A 15,881-nucleotide genomic window follows, 5' to 3' on the forward strand; every position below is an offset into this window, starting at 1 on the left:
AGGGAGAATCTGCATGGTTTTGGTGCAACATTTTAAACTTGGAATTAAATATAATTAATTTTGCATCTAATATTGGGTGGAAATAGAAGAAATAAATAAAATATTGCTAATCTTCAAGTTAATAAACCTATCCCCAAACTTATTTTGATGTGACTATTAAGTTTATATGATTATATTTTAATACATATTTCAGATTTACTTTGCCAGTTGTGCATTTGGAACACATGACATTAGTACATCTGGAGGTTATTTCCACATGGCTAATGTGTTCTTTCGTCAGAACAAAATGGACATTGCAGACTCATTATATACTGAGGTTAGTAGCACCAGTAAATTTATCTGATATTTACAAGCTCTCTTGAGGTTATTCTCAATGTTTGTGTTATCGACTCCCCTTAATGTTATAATGACCCTGGGCCAAGTGTGAAAGTGCCACTTTACGTCCCAATCTTGCAAACACTTTTAATATGTGTTTAACTTTGTGTCCCATTGCAGCTAATGGGACTGCTCACGTGCTAAAGTTATGTATGTGCTTCAGTGCTCTGCTGAGCCAGGACTTAAAACAAGACATTATTATTAGCATGAAAGTAAGCTACTTCTTATTCAAATATTTCTCGGAGTTACAACCAGGATAGAGAAAAATCAATTAAAAAAATCAGATTTTAAAAAAGTGTAAACATAGACCTTTTAAAAATTTATATTTGAATTTGCAGTAATTTTTCTTAAGGAGTAAGGTTATTATTCACTTTTATAATTTAAATACATTTTAAAATGTACAGTTTAATATGTTGAGTCAGTATATCCTGCATTGAGAATTTATGCAGTTGTGATCCCAGAATCGTATCCCACATTTTATTCAGTACAGTAACCTACTTTCTTAAATAGTACAAATGAAACTCAGTGAAGACATTTTATAACCCAAGCTTTAGCGCAACATTGAGGGTTGTACTGGTAACTTGCTGGGTGATAGATGCTGCTATTCCCTAGGACTGGATCCTGCAAGCCTACTTCCTTGCAGGAGTGCAGTTGTAGTGTTAACAAACTCCAGCTGATTATGAGATGGTGAAGGCTTCTTAGTGAATTTTTTCACAGCTTTACCATAGACATCAAGGACAAGAATCATTTAGATTGTTCCAGTCTTCACTGGCTTTAGAACTGTCTTTAAAAATGGCTTTAAACATGGTTCAAACAGTCAAAGCAAAGCAAATTGCTAACAATTTTACCTGTTTATGGGGCCAAATCATGTTAATCCTGTATTTAAAATATATTCTTGAGATCACCTAGCCTCAAACATTATTTTAAACATGGAGTTAACACTCTTTGTTCCCCACCTGTCTATATAGCTCAGCCAAACCCTGCTATAAAAAACAATTTTGCTACTAATACATTTGCATTATGGTTAAACAGTCGCACAGCTAAGGAAGATGAGTCTAATGAGCACCTTAGCCAGGGAAGATGGGTTTAGGAGAATAGAATGGAACTGAGCAAAGTTTAAGATGAACATTTGAAAAAAAAAATTCATAATGATGAGAGCTGGTAGAACATGGAATAATCGGTGGTGGCCCAGGCAATTGAATCATTTAAGACTGTACTGAGCAATGTACTGGAAAATGAGGAAAAGGAAAGGGCAAAATGCATGCCCTTTTTAAATATTGTGTAATAATATAATTTTGTATGTTAATTCTCTTTCCTTCTCAATAGGTAACTGATATCTGGCATGCCCATTTCAGTAGACTGATTCAAGTCCAATCACAAACTCTCACGTCTCCAGCAGAAATTAATATATTGTCTGAAGAAGAGGAAATCAGTGAAGAACCTCTGAGTAAATCCAGTTTTCAGTATTATTATTATTATTATTCATAGAACACAGAATAGTTTGAAGGGAAGGAGCCATAGAATGTTCTCTAGTCCTGTCCACTGTTTATTTTTATACGAGTCTTGGGAGTCTGACATTTCTATAGACTAAATCCAGTGGGGTCTCTTTGAGCCATTAGCTTTAAGAATTGAGATTTTGATGCCACTATCTTTCAGAAATTAGTTTACATTGAAACATTTTCAGTTATTTACATTTTTCTTATTTAAGTTGAAACCCACTAAAGTGAAGTTTCAGCCTGTTGAGGTATCTGTATGGCCCCTTATCTCCTTAACCAGTAGAACTCTATGAACAAGTATGTTCTGGAAGTGGCATATATTAATCTGTATAATAGTCTGAGAACAGGGGTTGTGGAAGCCCCATCATATAAATTAAATGCTAGCAAATGTACTGCTTTATATGGAACAGTCCTGCACTGATGGGAGACAAGACAGAGTAGATGCCCTAGCTTGTCTTTTCCATCTCCAATGGCTATGATTCTGTGAATATTATCAGAGAGGACAGGATGATGTTTCACTGTATGTTTGTGTGACATTACTTCCATTTATCATAAACTATTGCAAAAATCTTGCACTAAGAAGTTGCTGCATGTTGCCAGCTTCAATAATCACAGTAATGCAAGACTTGCTGTTTCAGGACAGACAACACAATGATGTGTAGCAGTATAAATCACTTCTATAGTGCAACTTCTTAGAAGCTGAAACGTGTCTATTGACTTTTCATGGTATCCCCTGTGGATAGCAAAAGTGAAACGAAAGCAGAAAAAATGCAGAACACAGGTTTGCAGTCTAAGTGACAATCAGCCCTAAGGAGCCATCCTCCAATGGGGCCCCTTTCAGGGCCAGCACCGCAAACCCTATTCCAGAGCCAGTTCTCAAGGTGCTGCATTTTACAGATCTTGAAGGCACATGTCATCTTGCTTCAGGAGACGCACTCCACCACCAGTGTTTCACCACAACTGTCTATTGTGGCAACTTCAGTTCTTGCCATGTCAATTGGGGATATCCTGACAACAACAGAGAGAGAGAGAGAAAGTCTAATGGAGTGGGCCTCAGTCACAGACCTACCACTCCTCTAAAACCCAAACCAAACCTCCATATTTAACATAGCAGATGGGCAACAGTCTCTTCACTCAACATCATCTTTTCATCTTCCAGGCAAGTGCTGCCAGTGGTCGTAGAGTGGAAGATGCTTGAAGCTTTTCCAAAGTCTTAACCTTGGCCATCCTTGATCACCCCAGGCCTGTGGAAATCAGTAACAAACAGCCTACAGAAGGCCGAGTGGTATTTTTGGAATGCCTGGTAGGAGGTCTTTCAAGCAGAACTAGAGACATCTATTAGTGAACTGGCTGAATTGGACTTGTAATGTCCAGCCAATATAAATGACTCCTACCAAATTTTCTGCAAATTAGTTCAAGCAGCTGCTAAGAAAAAGATCCCTGGAGGCTATCATCAACAGTGGTCATCAGAGGCAGTTAGCTTTGTCAGGAAGTGTACTCTGCAGGTAATCATAGAATATCAGGGTTAGAAGGGACCTCAGGAGGTATGTAAGTCCAACCCCCTGCTCAAAACAGGGCCAATCCCCAGACAGATTTTTACCCCAGTTCCCTAAATGGCCCCCTCAAGGATTGAACTCACAACCTGGGGTTTAGCAGGCCAATGTGCAAACCACCGAGCTATCCCTCCCTACCCCCCTAAACAGGAGGCCTTTAATAGAAGCAAGTAACTAATTCAACTGCTGGCTCAAACCAGGCACAATTGACGGAGAGAGACAGGCACAAAGATGGATTTAATTCATTTTAGCTGGAAAGCCTGGCAGACCATAAAAAGACTTTTTGGAATTTTCATTCTCAGCAAAGAGGAGTTTTCAGTCACTGCAAATGCTGTTGCATTCCAGCTAGTAGCTAATGACCGTGCACAGAATCTGAGTAAATCTTTCAGCTGCGTGGTCAAAACTGAGGTTACACAGAGATAACAGGCTCCTAGTGTGGATTCAAACCTGATGACTCCTTTTTCAGACAAAGAGCTGGACCAGGTCATTAAGCTTATGAAAACAGGAAAGGCTCCAGGCCAAGATTATAATTTATATCCATATCAAGTTCCTACTTCACCAAGGCCTGAAAGTCAAAAGCTGGCAGCTTTAGTTCCTCAGCTGATGTTTTCCAAGACAACTGCATCCCAAAAATCTGGCCCAGACCAAAGGTTGTAGCAATTCTGAAATGAGGAAAATTACTGGGAGATCCCTAGAGCTATTGACCCATCTGTCTTCTGTGTGTCAGATACATGCTTATAAAGAGACTGATTCTGATGCACATCAGTGAGGTTATCGAACTGCAATTCCCCTTTGTTCAGGCTGGTTTCAGATCAGGATGATGTACCCAAAATTAAGTCATTCGCCTAACACCAGACATCGAAGATGCTTTTAAAAATGTTGGTGCCATTATGGTTGACCTGTCAGCTGTGTGTGACAATGTCTGGCATGTGGGGCTGTCAGGTTGTTGCAGACTATTCCCAGTAAGCCCATGGTGCGGTTCATCATGGAAATGATAACGAATCAGAGCGTCACCTTGCAAACTGGAAACAGTCAAGTTTGCTTAGGCATCTCTGTAACAGACTCCCACAAGGTTCCATTCTACCTTCTTTCCTTTTCAACATATATACTTACGACTTATCAACAGCTAAGATCAGTAAATACGTATATGCAGATGATATCTGTCTTGCTGATGTGGGTAACCATCTACATGGTATCGAAGGATCACTCAGCCAAGACATGAATGCGCTGGCCATTTACCATTGTTAGTGGAGACTTTAAGTGAGTCTAATATGGTGGCTGAAACTTTCCTTTTGAACAATTGTCTGGCCAATCAACCTCTTACAGTCTGTTCTGATGATTTTCCGCTCCCTTTTAGCCAGTTGTCACTTATTTAGGAGTCAAACTGGATCATAGTCTAACATACAGGTTCCCATCTAGAACACTTAAAGAAAAAGATCACCTCCTGCACTACCTTGATCCAGAAGCTAGCAGAAGCCTCCTGGGGAGCAGAGGCAGATATTTTATGAACCTCAGTCCTGGTGCTGGTATTTGCTCTAGCAGAATGTTGTGCTGCAGTTTGGGGCAGAAGTTGGCATGTACTTCTTGTTGATTCAGAGCTGAATACAGCCACCTGTTTTGTTAGTGGTTGCCTTAGCCACACATTAACATCTGATTTATATGTGTTGGCTCATATAGCTCCCTCAAAACTTTGACCCAATGTCATTACCCTTAAAACTGCCTGGGGGGCTATGATAGATTGAAAACAGCCTGCACACAAGACTGATAATGATTCCAATAATTATCAATAAGCAACACAGACTTCCTATAAAAAGATCGGCCCACTTACAGAAGAAAACCCCCTGCACCTGCAGTTCCTGCTGACTTGCCACAACTAACTTGGTCAAAATCCTTTTGCAGTGGCTGTTCCTGCATTCATGTCCAGTGGTGCTGGCCTAGTGCCAGTATTGGTACAACAGCACATCAGGGTGACAGTTACATTCTTATAGAGTGGCAGTAACTTACAAATTTCAGAAGCTCTAATTTACACCCACCCTTTGCAACCTGGGATGTAGATCTTGAACTAGGATTAACAGGCTGCTGACTGGAATGGCCAGAGTGACTGCCACAGTGCAGAAATGTAACGTAGCCCAGTCTTCGCAGCATGACTGCAGGGCAGCAATGCAGATGGTCAAATGTGGAGGAGTGCACAATAAGAAGATTAGAGGGTAGATTGCAGCATTTTGCTATCCTTGATGATGCAGCAGTTAAATGACTGAATAATCTAAATATTGACTTGTGACGCACATCAGAGAAGAGGCTGAAACAGCAAACTTGCCATTTGAGGGTGAAAAGAGAGAGATTTTAATATGCTTACTTTTAGAATTTGTATGGAAATCAGATATCAGTGTGATGTGAGGCATAAATGCCTAAATAGAACAGATAGCTTGTTTTAGTAGTATGTTATCTTGTATGCTATCCATCCATCTTAAATGTTTCATTCTCAATGTAGATGAAGCTCAGCAAGCCGAAGCAAGTCAAGTACTGAACGCAATATTAGATATCAGAGAACAGGCACCAAAGCAACAACCTGCTAAAACTGCCAATGTTGTACATGCTCTTGCAATGCTTCATTACTTGATCTTGGATTTACCAAAGGCAAGTTTGACTCAGTGATTGTTTTTGTTTTTAATTAAACCACTATATTTTTGATTCACACAATAATATTAAATGCAGGAGCCCTTGCCTCGGAGAATGCATAATCAATGGAAAACAGTATTCTACTGCTTTCTAGCAAATATAGCCACTTTCCAGTATTTATTTATTAATTTTAAATACCTAGGAAATTAAATTTAAAAATACGATGTTAATGTTAAAGATACAAAGCAAAGTACTCAAAAGTCAGGTAATGGCAAGTTAAAGTTCCTTATACAGCTTAGACGCTGTGCCTTTGTGCATGTGCATTACAATACAGTCTTAACTGCATGATTACCTACCACTTTTCATCATTCAGCACGCAGGCTGGATGTTGTGCAGTGAATGAGACAAGGGTTCTACATATGAGTGCCTGATTTTGGGCCATTTTTTTTGCAGTTCTCATGGTGTAAATGTGGATTCATTCAGTCCGCTGAAGTCAATTTTGAATTTGCACTAGTGTATTTGAGAGCAAAGGGTTAATATTTTCAAATGTGTCAAATGTTTGCGCATCGATATTTTAAAGGGGATTGATTTTTGGAAAGTGCAGAGCACTGCCCATCTTGAAAATCAGACCCCTTTAATTTATCTCAAGTTGGGCATCCAAAATCATCAATCACTTGTAAAAGTCTTGGCTTTTGTGCATGAGTGAGGCTGGGGTGTATTACTGATAAGGTTGGTGTGATTTGTGCATCAGGATGAGGTCATGTCGCAGTAACAGTATGTGATCCTGTTATTCAAGACTGTATCAGAATATTTACAACCAAGGGGGCAGAGTTAAGGTTGCACAAGTTGAAAATTAGAGATGGGTAGGACTTCCTTATGAACAGAGACAGAAACAACTGTGAATGTTTAGTTTGGAGAGGAAGCCAGATGGTAGAGTTATGCAAAATAACAAATAGAGAATGTAAATACAAGAACAAAGACTTTTAAAGATGTTTGAATTAGCACTGCATGACATTTTGATTAAAAATTTGCATGATACAGTATAAATGAAGCAAATGTTAAATGGATTGAGAACTGACTAACTGATAGATCCAGAAAAGTATTTGTAATCAGGGGAATCATAAAATGTGATTATGACACAGAGATTGATGGAGTGGTAAATGATGAGGACATGGTAGTCATACAGAACAATCTTGGTGAGCTGTGCCCATTCCGACAAAATGTTTTAATACTGCCAACTGTGAGGTCATACAACTGGTTACAAAGAATGTAGGCTATACTTACAGAATAGGGGATTGTGTCTTAGAAAGCAGTGACTCTGAAAAGGACTTAGGGGTCATAGTGGACAAGCAAATCAATTTGAGCTCCCAGTGCAATGCTTTGGCAAAAAGGGTCAGTGCAATCTTTGGATATAGTAGTCGTAGTAGGGTTCGCCTCTGCATACAGCATTCATGAGCCCAATACTGGAATACTGGGTACAGTTCTGATATCTCAGATCTTTAAAAGGCTGTTGAAAAAGTGGAGCAAGTGCAGAAAAGAGCCACAGAAGTTATTTGAGAGCTGGGGAAATGCCTTTAAAGAACTCAGTCAGTATAGATTGACAAGTGACTTGATTACTGTATAAATACCTTCATGGGGAGAAAATACCAGGTACTGCTGGGCTCTTCGGTTTAGCAGAGAAAGACAGAACAAAAAGAAATAGCTGGCAGTTAAAGTCACACACATTCAAATTAGATATAAGGCACAATTTTTTTTAACAGTGAGGGAGATTAACCATTGGAACAAACTATCAGAGGAAATGGTGGATTCTCCATCTTCCTTGATGTCTTCAGATCAAAACGGGATGCCTTTCTGGAAACTACTTTAGCCAAACACAAGTTATTGGGCTCAGTGCAGGGGTGAAATTCTCTGGGCTGTGTTATGTAGAAGGTCAGTGTTTTGGCCTTAACATTTATGACTCTATGAAACAAAGGCACACTCAATGAAATTGAAAGGCCACACATTTAAAGCTTAGAAAAGGAAATTTTTTTTTACACAATGCAAAATTAGCCTACGGAACTCATTGCCCTATGATAGCATTGAGGCCAAGAGTTCTGCAGAAATCAAAGCTTGGACACTGATAAAGATAATGAGAACACCTACAGCTATATTGGATGGGATTAATAATGTTAATAATATATAACCTACATTGTCCACTGATGAAAAGCAGCTCAGCACCATTGAAGTTGATGTAGATGTCCCAGTTTACCTCAGTAGAAAGTTTGGCCCTCTGATTTTAGAAGGGATATAAACCCTCCTGCCTCATAGCATAAACCATCCATTAACCAATGGGATCGCGAAGTTCTCCAATGGGCATGTTATTCAATACTTGTCCACTAGGAGGTTTCTTACAACTTTCTCCGAAGCAGCTTGTGCTGTCTGCTCTCTGAGGCTACGTCTTCACTACCCGCCGTATCGGCGGGTAGCAATCGATTTCTCGGGGATCGATATATTGCGTCTCATCTAGACGCGATATATCGATCCCCGAATGAGCTCCTGTCGACTCCGGAACTCCACCAACCCGAACGGCAATAGCGGAGTCAACATGGGGAGCTGCGGACGTCGATCCCGTGCCGTGAGGACGGTAGGTAATTCGATCTAAGATACTTCGACTTCAGCTACGTTATTCACGTAACTGAAGTTGCGTATCTTAGATCGATTTCCCCCCGTAGTGTAGACCAGCCCTGAAACAGGATAATGGCTCTTACCCAGTATGACAGTTCCTAAGATCCCATCTATAGTTTTCCTACCCTTGTGAGAAAAGGCTGTGTCACTATTTCATGGCAGTTATTTTGTATATTTTTTTAAATATCGTTTCAGGCTCATGAACTTGGGATGAAAGCTTTTCTAATAACCAAACAGCTGCCAAACCAAGATGCATCCGAAGCTATTAATCATCTATTAAAATTGATTAAATCCAAACTTTTCTACACAAAATAGGGTCCAGTTTCTTCACCTCTTTATCTTTTCAACTAGATGGCATTATGAACGTCGTACTTTTGCCTGCTATCACTTGTCTATAAACATTCTCTGTATATTTGTTTGCTTTTATTAAAATTACACTTTGCCAGTTTTAGTTTATTGTAGCTGATTTTATTTTATATGGATGGTGGTAATATATAACAATGTAGCAGAGTAGGAAATGAGAATACGATCAAAACAGGGTTAACAACTATAAAACAGATGTGTACCCAATACTATGAACAAGCAAAATATGCTACCATTTCTCCATGCTATCCCTCTGAAAAGCTCTCTTAGTACAGTATATTTCAGTGGTGGAGATGAATGTTGTGTCCTTGTTCTTTTCTTCAAATGTCTCAATTTATAGCTTTCAAATATGTTCAAGCAGACAGCTTTAAGGAGGCGTTTAAAGGGCTTGTGATCTGGACACAGAGAGGAAAGGTTGCCAGGATTACTGCCAGACAGCATGCCTTGTACAGAGCAGTGCTGGGGAAATGCCTTATGGGAAGGCACTGTCCCAGCTCAGCCCTGATTTCCTCCCACCCCTCCCAGTCTCCTTTCAGATCTTCAACTCTACCATCCTCAACCAGCAGGACTGTGATCCGGACTAGATGATGCCTTGGGATTTGAGGTCACATCCTTCTCCCACAGGCAGAGTCGCAGTCTAGCAGTGGATACTCTGCACCCCCTATCACAAGCACCCCATTCTAATTCTGGGGGCATATTGCTCTCAGTGAGTCATTTTAATGGAGATTGTCTGTGACACAACTATTTTTTAAATTCAATGATAATGAGGATATGTGGAGAATACATGATAGCGTGGTATAAAGGATGATCAGCATGTGTTTGGGATGGATGCATTACTTCCCACCAAATCCATGATAAACCTTTAATACCACACCACAGCATCCCATGGTTCTGTATATACCACACGTGGAACTTACTTTAATAAAGCTGTAAGGAGTTTTGCTAGTTTTTCCTGGAACGATTTTCTGTATTCTGCATATAAAGGTGCTTTAGGCCATGCCTACACTACAAACTGTGGTTGCTAGGGGGGAGGGATAGCTCAGTGGTTTGAGCAGTGGTGCTAAACCCAGGGTTGTGCATTCAATCCTTGAAGGGGCCATTTAGAGATCTGGGGCAAAAATCTGGGGATTGGTCCTGCTTTGAACAGGGGGTTGGATTAGATGACCTCCTGAGGTCCCTTCCAACCCTGATATTCTATGAAGTTGTGTTGGTATACAGCTGCTGAAGTTTATATGTCACTTGGAATTAGATACCTGACTGCTTGCACTGGAAAATTTTTGCAATGTTTGTGGGATAGAAATGACTCAGTCAGGGATCTTTTGGAGCTAGAGGTCAAGTTCCCAGCATGCAATTTTCTCCATCCCATAATGCCATCCATATCCCATAATTTTCATGATTTTAAAAAAATCCCACAAACCCACACACCACCTTTCCATCTCTGTTATCTCTAACACAGGGGTGGTCAAACTTTTTGGCCTGAGGACCATATCAGGGAATAGAAATTGTATGGCTGGCCATGAATGCTCACAAAATTGGGGTTGGGTGCGGGAAGGGGTGAGGGCTCTGGGGTGGGGTTAAGGAAGAGAAGTTTGATGTGTAGGAGGGTGCTCTAGGCTGGGACCGAAGGGTTTGGAGGTCGGGAGGGGGATCAGGGCAGCGATGTGGGAACAGGTGCAGGTTCTGGCTGGGGGCGTGGGCTCTGGGGTGGGGCTGGGGATGAGGAGTTTGGTGTGTAGGATGGTGCTCTAGGCTGGGATCGAGGGGTTTGGAAAGGGGGATCAGGGCTGGGGCAGGAGGTTGGGGTGTGGGGAGAGGCTCAGGGGTGCAGACTCCGAGTGGTGCTTACCTCAAGCTGCTTCCTGGAAGCAGTGGCATGTCCCTGCTCCGGCTCCTACGTGGATGTGCGGCCAGGAGGCTCTGCACACTGCCACATCCTCAGGCACCGACCCTGCAGCTCCCACTGGAGTGCCAGAGGGGGGCCACTGGAGCTCGTAGGAGCTAGAGCGGGGTCATGCCACGGCTTCTGGGAGCTGCGTGGTACGGCCCCCAACCCTGAGCCCCAGCTGTAGTGTTGGAGCGGAGCAAGCTCCATACCCCGCTCCCCAGTGGGAGCTCGCAGGCTGGCTTAAAACAGCTCACAGGCCGGATCTGGCCCACAGGCAGTAGTTTGCCCATCCCTGCTCTAACAGAAGCATGGAGCCCCAGACACGCAATTGTCCTGTATTTGCAGACGCGGAGGAAGTGACAATGAGGGACATGACAGTTTCTTTGAGAACAGTTTACTGTGGGACACAGTGAAAAACAATTCTAGGTTGTTGGCTTCACAGAGAAGCTGCAGACCAAGGAACAGCACTTCTGGGCCTGAGAAACAAGCACTGAGTAGTGGGGTCACATAGTAATGCAGGTTTGGATGCAAAAGGTCACATTCCTGGATCTGTGTGCTGAGCTCGCCTCGGCCCACCAGCACAGGGACCCCAGAATGAGAGCTGCGAGAAGCAGAGAAGCGATTGGCGACCGCACTCTGGAAGTTTGCAAGGCCTAAGTGTAAGGACCTTGCCCATGCGAAACAGCCGCTATTGGCACCACCTCCTGTTGTGGGCGACCAAAGCGATCCCTTTGCCTCCTTGGCGGCTCCAGGTCTGTTTCTGGTGCCAAGGACAACGTGGGCCCCACCATCAGCACCGACACCAGCAAAACAGCTGGCTCCAGTGAAGCCCTTGGCCCTGACAGGGTTGACTCCTACTAAGGCTATGGCTCCGAAAAGCGCTCTGGCGCCATCTGCTGACTCTCTTCCATATCACACCTCGGTACCATGCTCAACACAGGCCCTGAGGAGAGATCACCCACAGGAATTCACACAGACTCACGGCCCGCACCAGGCACCAGCGAAGGAAGCAGGTGCCTGGGGCGGCCAATAGAAAGGAGCGACAGTCTGTGCGTTGTTGGGGCAGCACGTCCGGGTCGTCATCGTCTCAATCAAGACACTTTTCATGCTCTCCCACAGGGACAGCACCTCCTTTCCTTAGTGATGTCCAGGAGGACAAGGGTTTATCAAGACTCTCTTGCCCCATCAACATCAGGGCAATTGACATCAACTTACCAGCCTTATCCTGCTGCAGTTCAGGCACCCAGCTTTTCAGGGGCCTCCACGGATGCAATCATATATTCCCTTTCCCCTAATTAGACATATTGGGACCCCAGGGCCCTGCATAGGGCATGTTTCGGTAATCCCCCACCGCTGCAAACACGTCGGCGTCCATCAATCTCCTCCTCAACAATCTCTCGAGCTCCAGAACCACAGCCTGTGCAGATACCACCACTGGAGGAGGAACTGGAAGGAGAACAGGATGAGGAGGTACATCAGGTCCTCCTGTTTTCTTCATCTTCACCTGATGAAGCCATCATGCCACCACCTTCCCCCACAGTGGCTGATGATTTTCATCACTTTCAGGAGTTGTTTCATAAAGTGGCTGACGCTGATTCCCTAAACATCCCACTTGAGGTGATCAAGGAACAACCACGTGAACTGATTGACATTCTCCATACCTCCTCAACAACAAAAATTGCCATACCTATTAACAGTGACCTGCTTGAACCTGCAAACCCTCTTTGGCAGACTCCAGCCTCTATCCCCCCTCCATGGAAACGGGTGGATAGGAAATATTATGTACCTGCAAAAAATGCGTAGTTTTTATTTTCACAACCTGCGCCAAATTCCCTCAGGGTCAATGAGGTGCAAGAGAAGGGACATCAATGCCAATCCCGATCTGGCCATCCTGACCAAGACTGGAAATGTTTAGATCTCCTGGGCAGAAAATCCTATTCATCTGCTACCCTCCAATTTTGAATTTCCAACTATGAGGCCCTTATGGCCAAATTCGATTATAAAAATTATTCTGAGCTGGAGGAACTTTGCTAGGATCTGCCAGAGGAGAAAAGGGAACAGTTCCTGCCCCTCATTTCGGAAGGCCACTTAATAGCCTGCAAAGCCCTGCAGGCCTCCCTGGACTGTGCTGACACATCTGCCCAATCCATTGCTGCTGTGGTAGTAATGTGACGTGCATCGAGGTTGCACCTTTCTGGATTCCCTACGGAGGTGCAAAATACAGTTGAGGATCTCCTATTCGAGGGACAAAAACTCTTTTCTGAGCGCACGGACAACTCCTTACACTCACTGAAAGACTCCCAAGCCACTCTAAAATCCCTTGGTATGTACACACCACAGCCAAAACAGAGACCAGGGAAATATTAGCTCCCTCCACAATCTCATCCTCAGCCATACTACCCACAGTGGCTGTTTGACAACCAACACCATCATCACCGAATTCTCAACAGGCGCAGACAATCGCCTGCACGAGGGACACTGTTCCAAACACCCTTTAATAAGCAGCAAATTTAAAGGTGGTCAAGCTCCAGAGAACCTCCTGCCTGCTTCAGTTGCCCCTACCGTCTATAACGCCATCTACACACCAACAATTTGGCAATCGCCTAGCTCCATTTTTTCCATCTTGTATGCTCATTACTTCGGACATATGGGTCCTGGAAATAGTAAAGGAAGGTTACTCCATCCCCTTCCTAGCTATACCATCCCACCAACCCCCCTCCCTGTCCCTCTTCAAGGACCCTCTCATGAGCCCGTACTGGATGGAGAGGGCATGGAGACATCATTTTCAACTGGGAGCCATAGAACCAGTCCCTCCACAACACAGAGGACACAGTTTCTACTCTCACTACTTCTTGGCACAAAAGAAGTCTGGCAGTTGGTGCCCCATCCTAGACCTTCACAATATCAACAAACTTGTCAAACTACAATGTTTCAAGATGATCACCTTATCCACCATCATCCTAGCACTGGAACAGGGGGGATTGGTTCTCGGCCCTTAACCTACAGGACTTTCATATTGCAGTTTGTGACAGGTTGAACCCCCCTGTCCGGGATGCCACCTGATGTGCTGCGGTCTCACTGAGCCCGCCCGTTCCACCAGCCTGGGCTCCCTCTCCCTGTCTTTGCTGTGCCAGGCCCTCAAGCCTCCTCCAGCACACACAGGTAAGGCCACACCCAGCTGCAGACACAGACTGAAATCAGCTGTGGGGGAAGATTCAGCTTGGGGATGTGTGTGCCTTGGCTCTGCATGGCTCCTGGAAGCAGCAGCATGTCCACCCTCCAGCTCCTATGCATTGGGGCAGCCAGGGGGCTCCGGACGCTGCCCCCACCCCAAGTGCCACTCCTGCAGCTCCCATTGGCCGGGAGCTGCAGCCAATGGGAGCTGCAGAGCAGTGCCTGCAGACAGGGGAGCATGCAGACCCGCTTGACCGTGCTTCCATGTAGGAGCTGGAGGGGGGACATGCCACTGGGAGCTGTTTGAGGTAAGCACTGCCCAGAGCCTGCACCGCTGAGCCCCCCATCCCAGCCCGGAGGCCCCTCCACTCCAGAACTTGCACCCCCAGCCAGAGCCCTCAACCCCTCCTGCACCCCAACCCCAATTTCGTGAGCATTCATGGCTCACCATACAATTTACACACCCAGATGTGCTCCTTGGGCCAAAAAGTTTGCCCACCCGTTTTAAGGGACGGCAAACAGAACAAAGCAGATTACTGAGCAAATAAAACAAAACACACAAACTAAGCTTAATACACTCAAGAAACAGGTTACAAAATGTAATTTCTCACCCTAAATGTTATTTTAGGCTGGTTGCAGGGTTTTTGTACCTTAGAGTTCAAGTTATTTCTCTTTACAGACTGGACTCAGCCCCTGCCTTTCCCTTCAGATGTTTTTAGCCATCTTCCTTCTTGGACGGGGAGGCAATGGAGAAAAGTCCTGATTGATTTACTCCCCAGCCTTAAATAGAATTTACACAAGGCGGGAGCCCTTTGTTTCCAGTGGAAAAATACCAGCAGAGTCCAAGGTGGTCCTCCGTACCAGGTCACATCATCAAATGACCCTCACTGTCAAAGCAACATCCCAGGAAGCTCCTCAGGAAGGTGGGAGATTAGTATCTCCAAAGTTCTATTAAAACAACAAGGAATCCAGTGGCACCTTAAAGACTAACAGATTTATTTGGGCATAAGCTTTCGTGGGTAAGAAAACTGTCCTTCTTAAATGGCTCATTCAGGCTGATTGCCTACTGTCTGGTGGGGTTTCCCCCAAGTACACACAGAGTTGTAATTGTTTTCAGAGCGGTAGCCGTGTTAGTCTGTATCATCAAAAAGAGCAAGGAGTACTTGTGGCACCTTAGAGACTAACAAATTTATTTGGGCATAAGCTTTCATGGGCTAAAACCCACTTCATCGGATGCATGCAGTTGTAATTGTTACATAGTCAATATTCCTAACTTCAGATGCAGAAACGATATATACATACAGTAGATCATAACCTTTTCAATGATACCTCACATGACCCAACTTGCATAAAACATATCTTAGTTATGTCATATTCGTATCATAACAATATTTCTATGAAGAATATGGGGTGTAATGTCACACAGTACACCCTGTTCACAAACGTTTCCTACAATTCATCATCAGCCATGGTCACTACCAGTTCAGGGTGCTACTCTTCGAACTATCCCCAGCTCCATGAGATTTTTCCGAAGTACTCGCAGTGGTCGCAGCCTTCCTCTGCAAACAAGGCATCACCATTTTCCAGTATCTAGACGACTGCCATCTGAGGCCAAAGTGCTCCAAGCAGTCCTCACTACAATGACCGTCTTTACAAAACTGGGCCTCCTTATCAATTTCGCAAAGTCCACACTAACCCCAGTGCAAACACTGGAATTCATTGGCCATGTACTCGATGCCAAGCAGGCAAGAG

At 43.9% G+C, this 15,881-nt stretch overlaps 1 protein-coding gene across 2 annotated transcripts in view; it reads left to right on the forward strand.

The window, feature by feature from the left end:
• Positions 1–9,151, forward strand: part of ZMYND12 (zinc finger MYND-type containing 12) — a 34,876-nt gene extending 25,725 nt beyond the window's left edge. For both annotated transcript variants that reach the window (XM_044996416.1, XM_044996418.1), the window contains 4 exons: positions 194–316; positions 1,702–1,822; positions 5,916–6,061; positions 8,903–9,151. In XM_044996416.1, the coding sequence (XP_044852351.1) occupies positions 194–316; positions 1,702–1,822; positions 5,916–6,061; positions 8,903–9,022 (510 nt within the window). In that variant the 3' untranslated portion in view covers positions 9,023–9,151. The remainder of the gene's footprint in view (positions 1–193; positions 317–1,701; positions 1,823–5,915; positions 6,062–8,902) is intronic.
• The last annotated feature ends 6,730 nt before the right edge of the window (positions 9,152–15,881 follow it).

Source organism: Mauremys mutica, chromosome 21 (genome assembly GCF_020497125.1).
Source record: "Mauremys mutica isolate MM-2020 ecotype Southern chromosome 21, ASM2049712v1, whole genome shotgun sequence".
In the NCBI taxonomy this organism is placed as follows: domain Eukaryota; kingdom Metazoa; phylum Chordata; order Testudines; family Geoemydidae; genus Mauremys; species Mauremys mutica.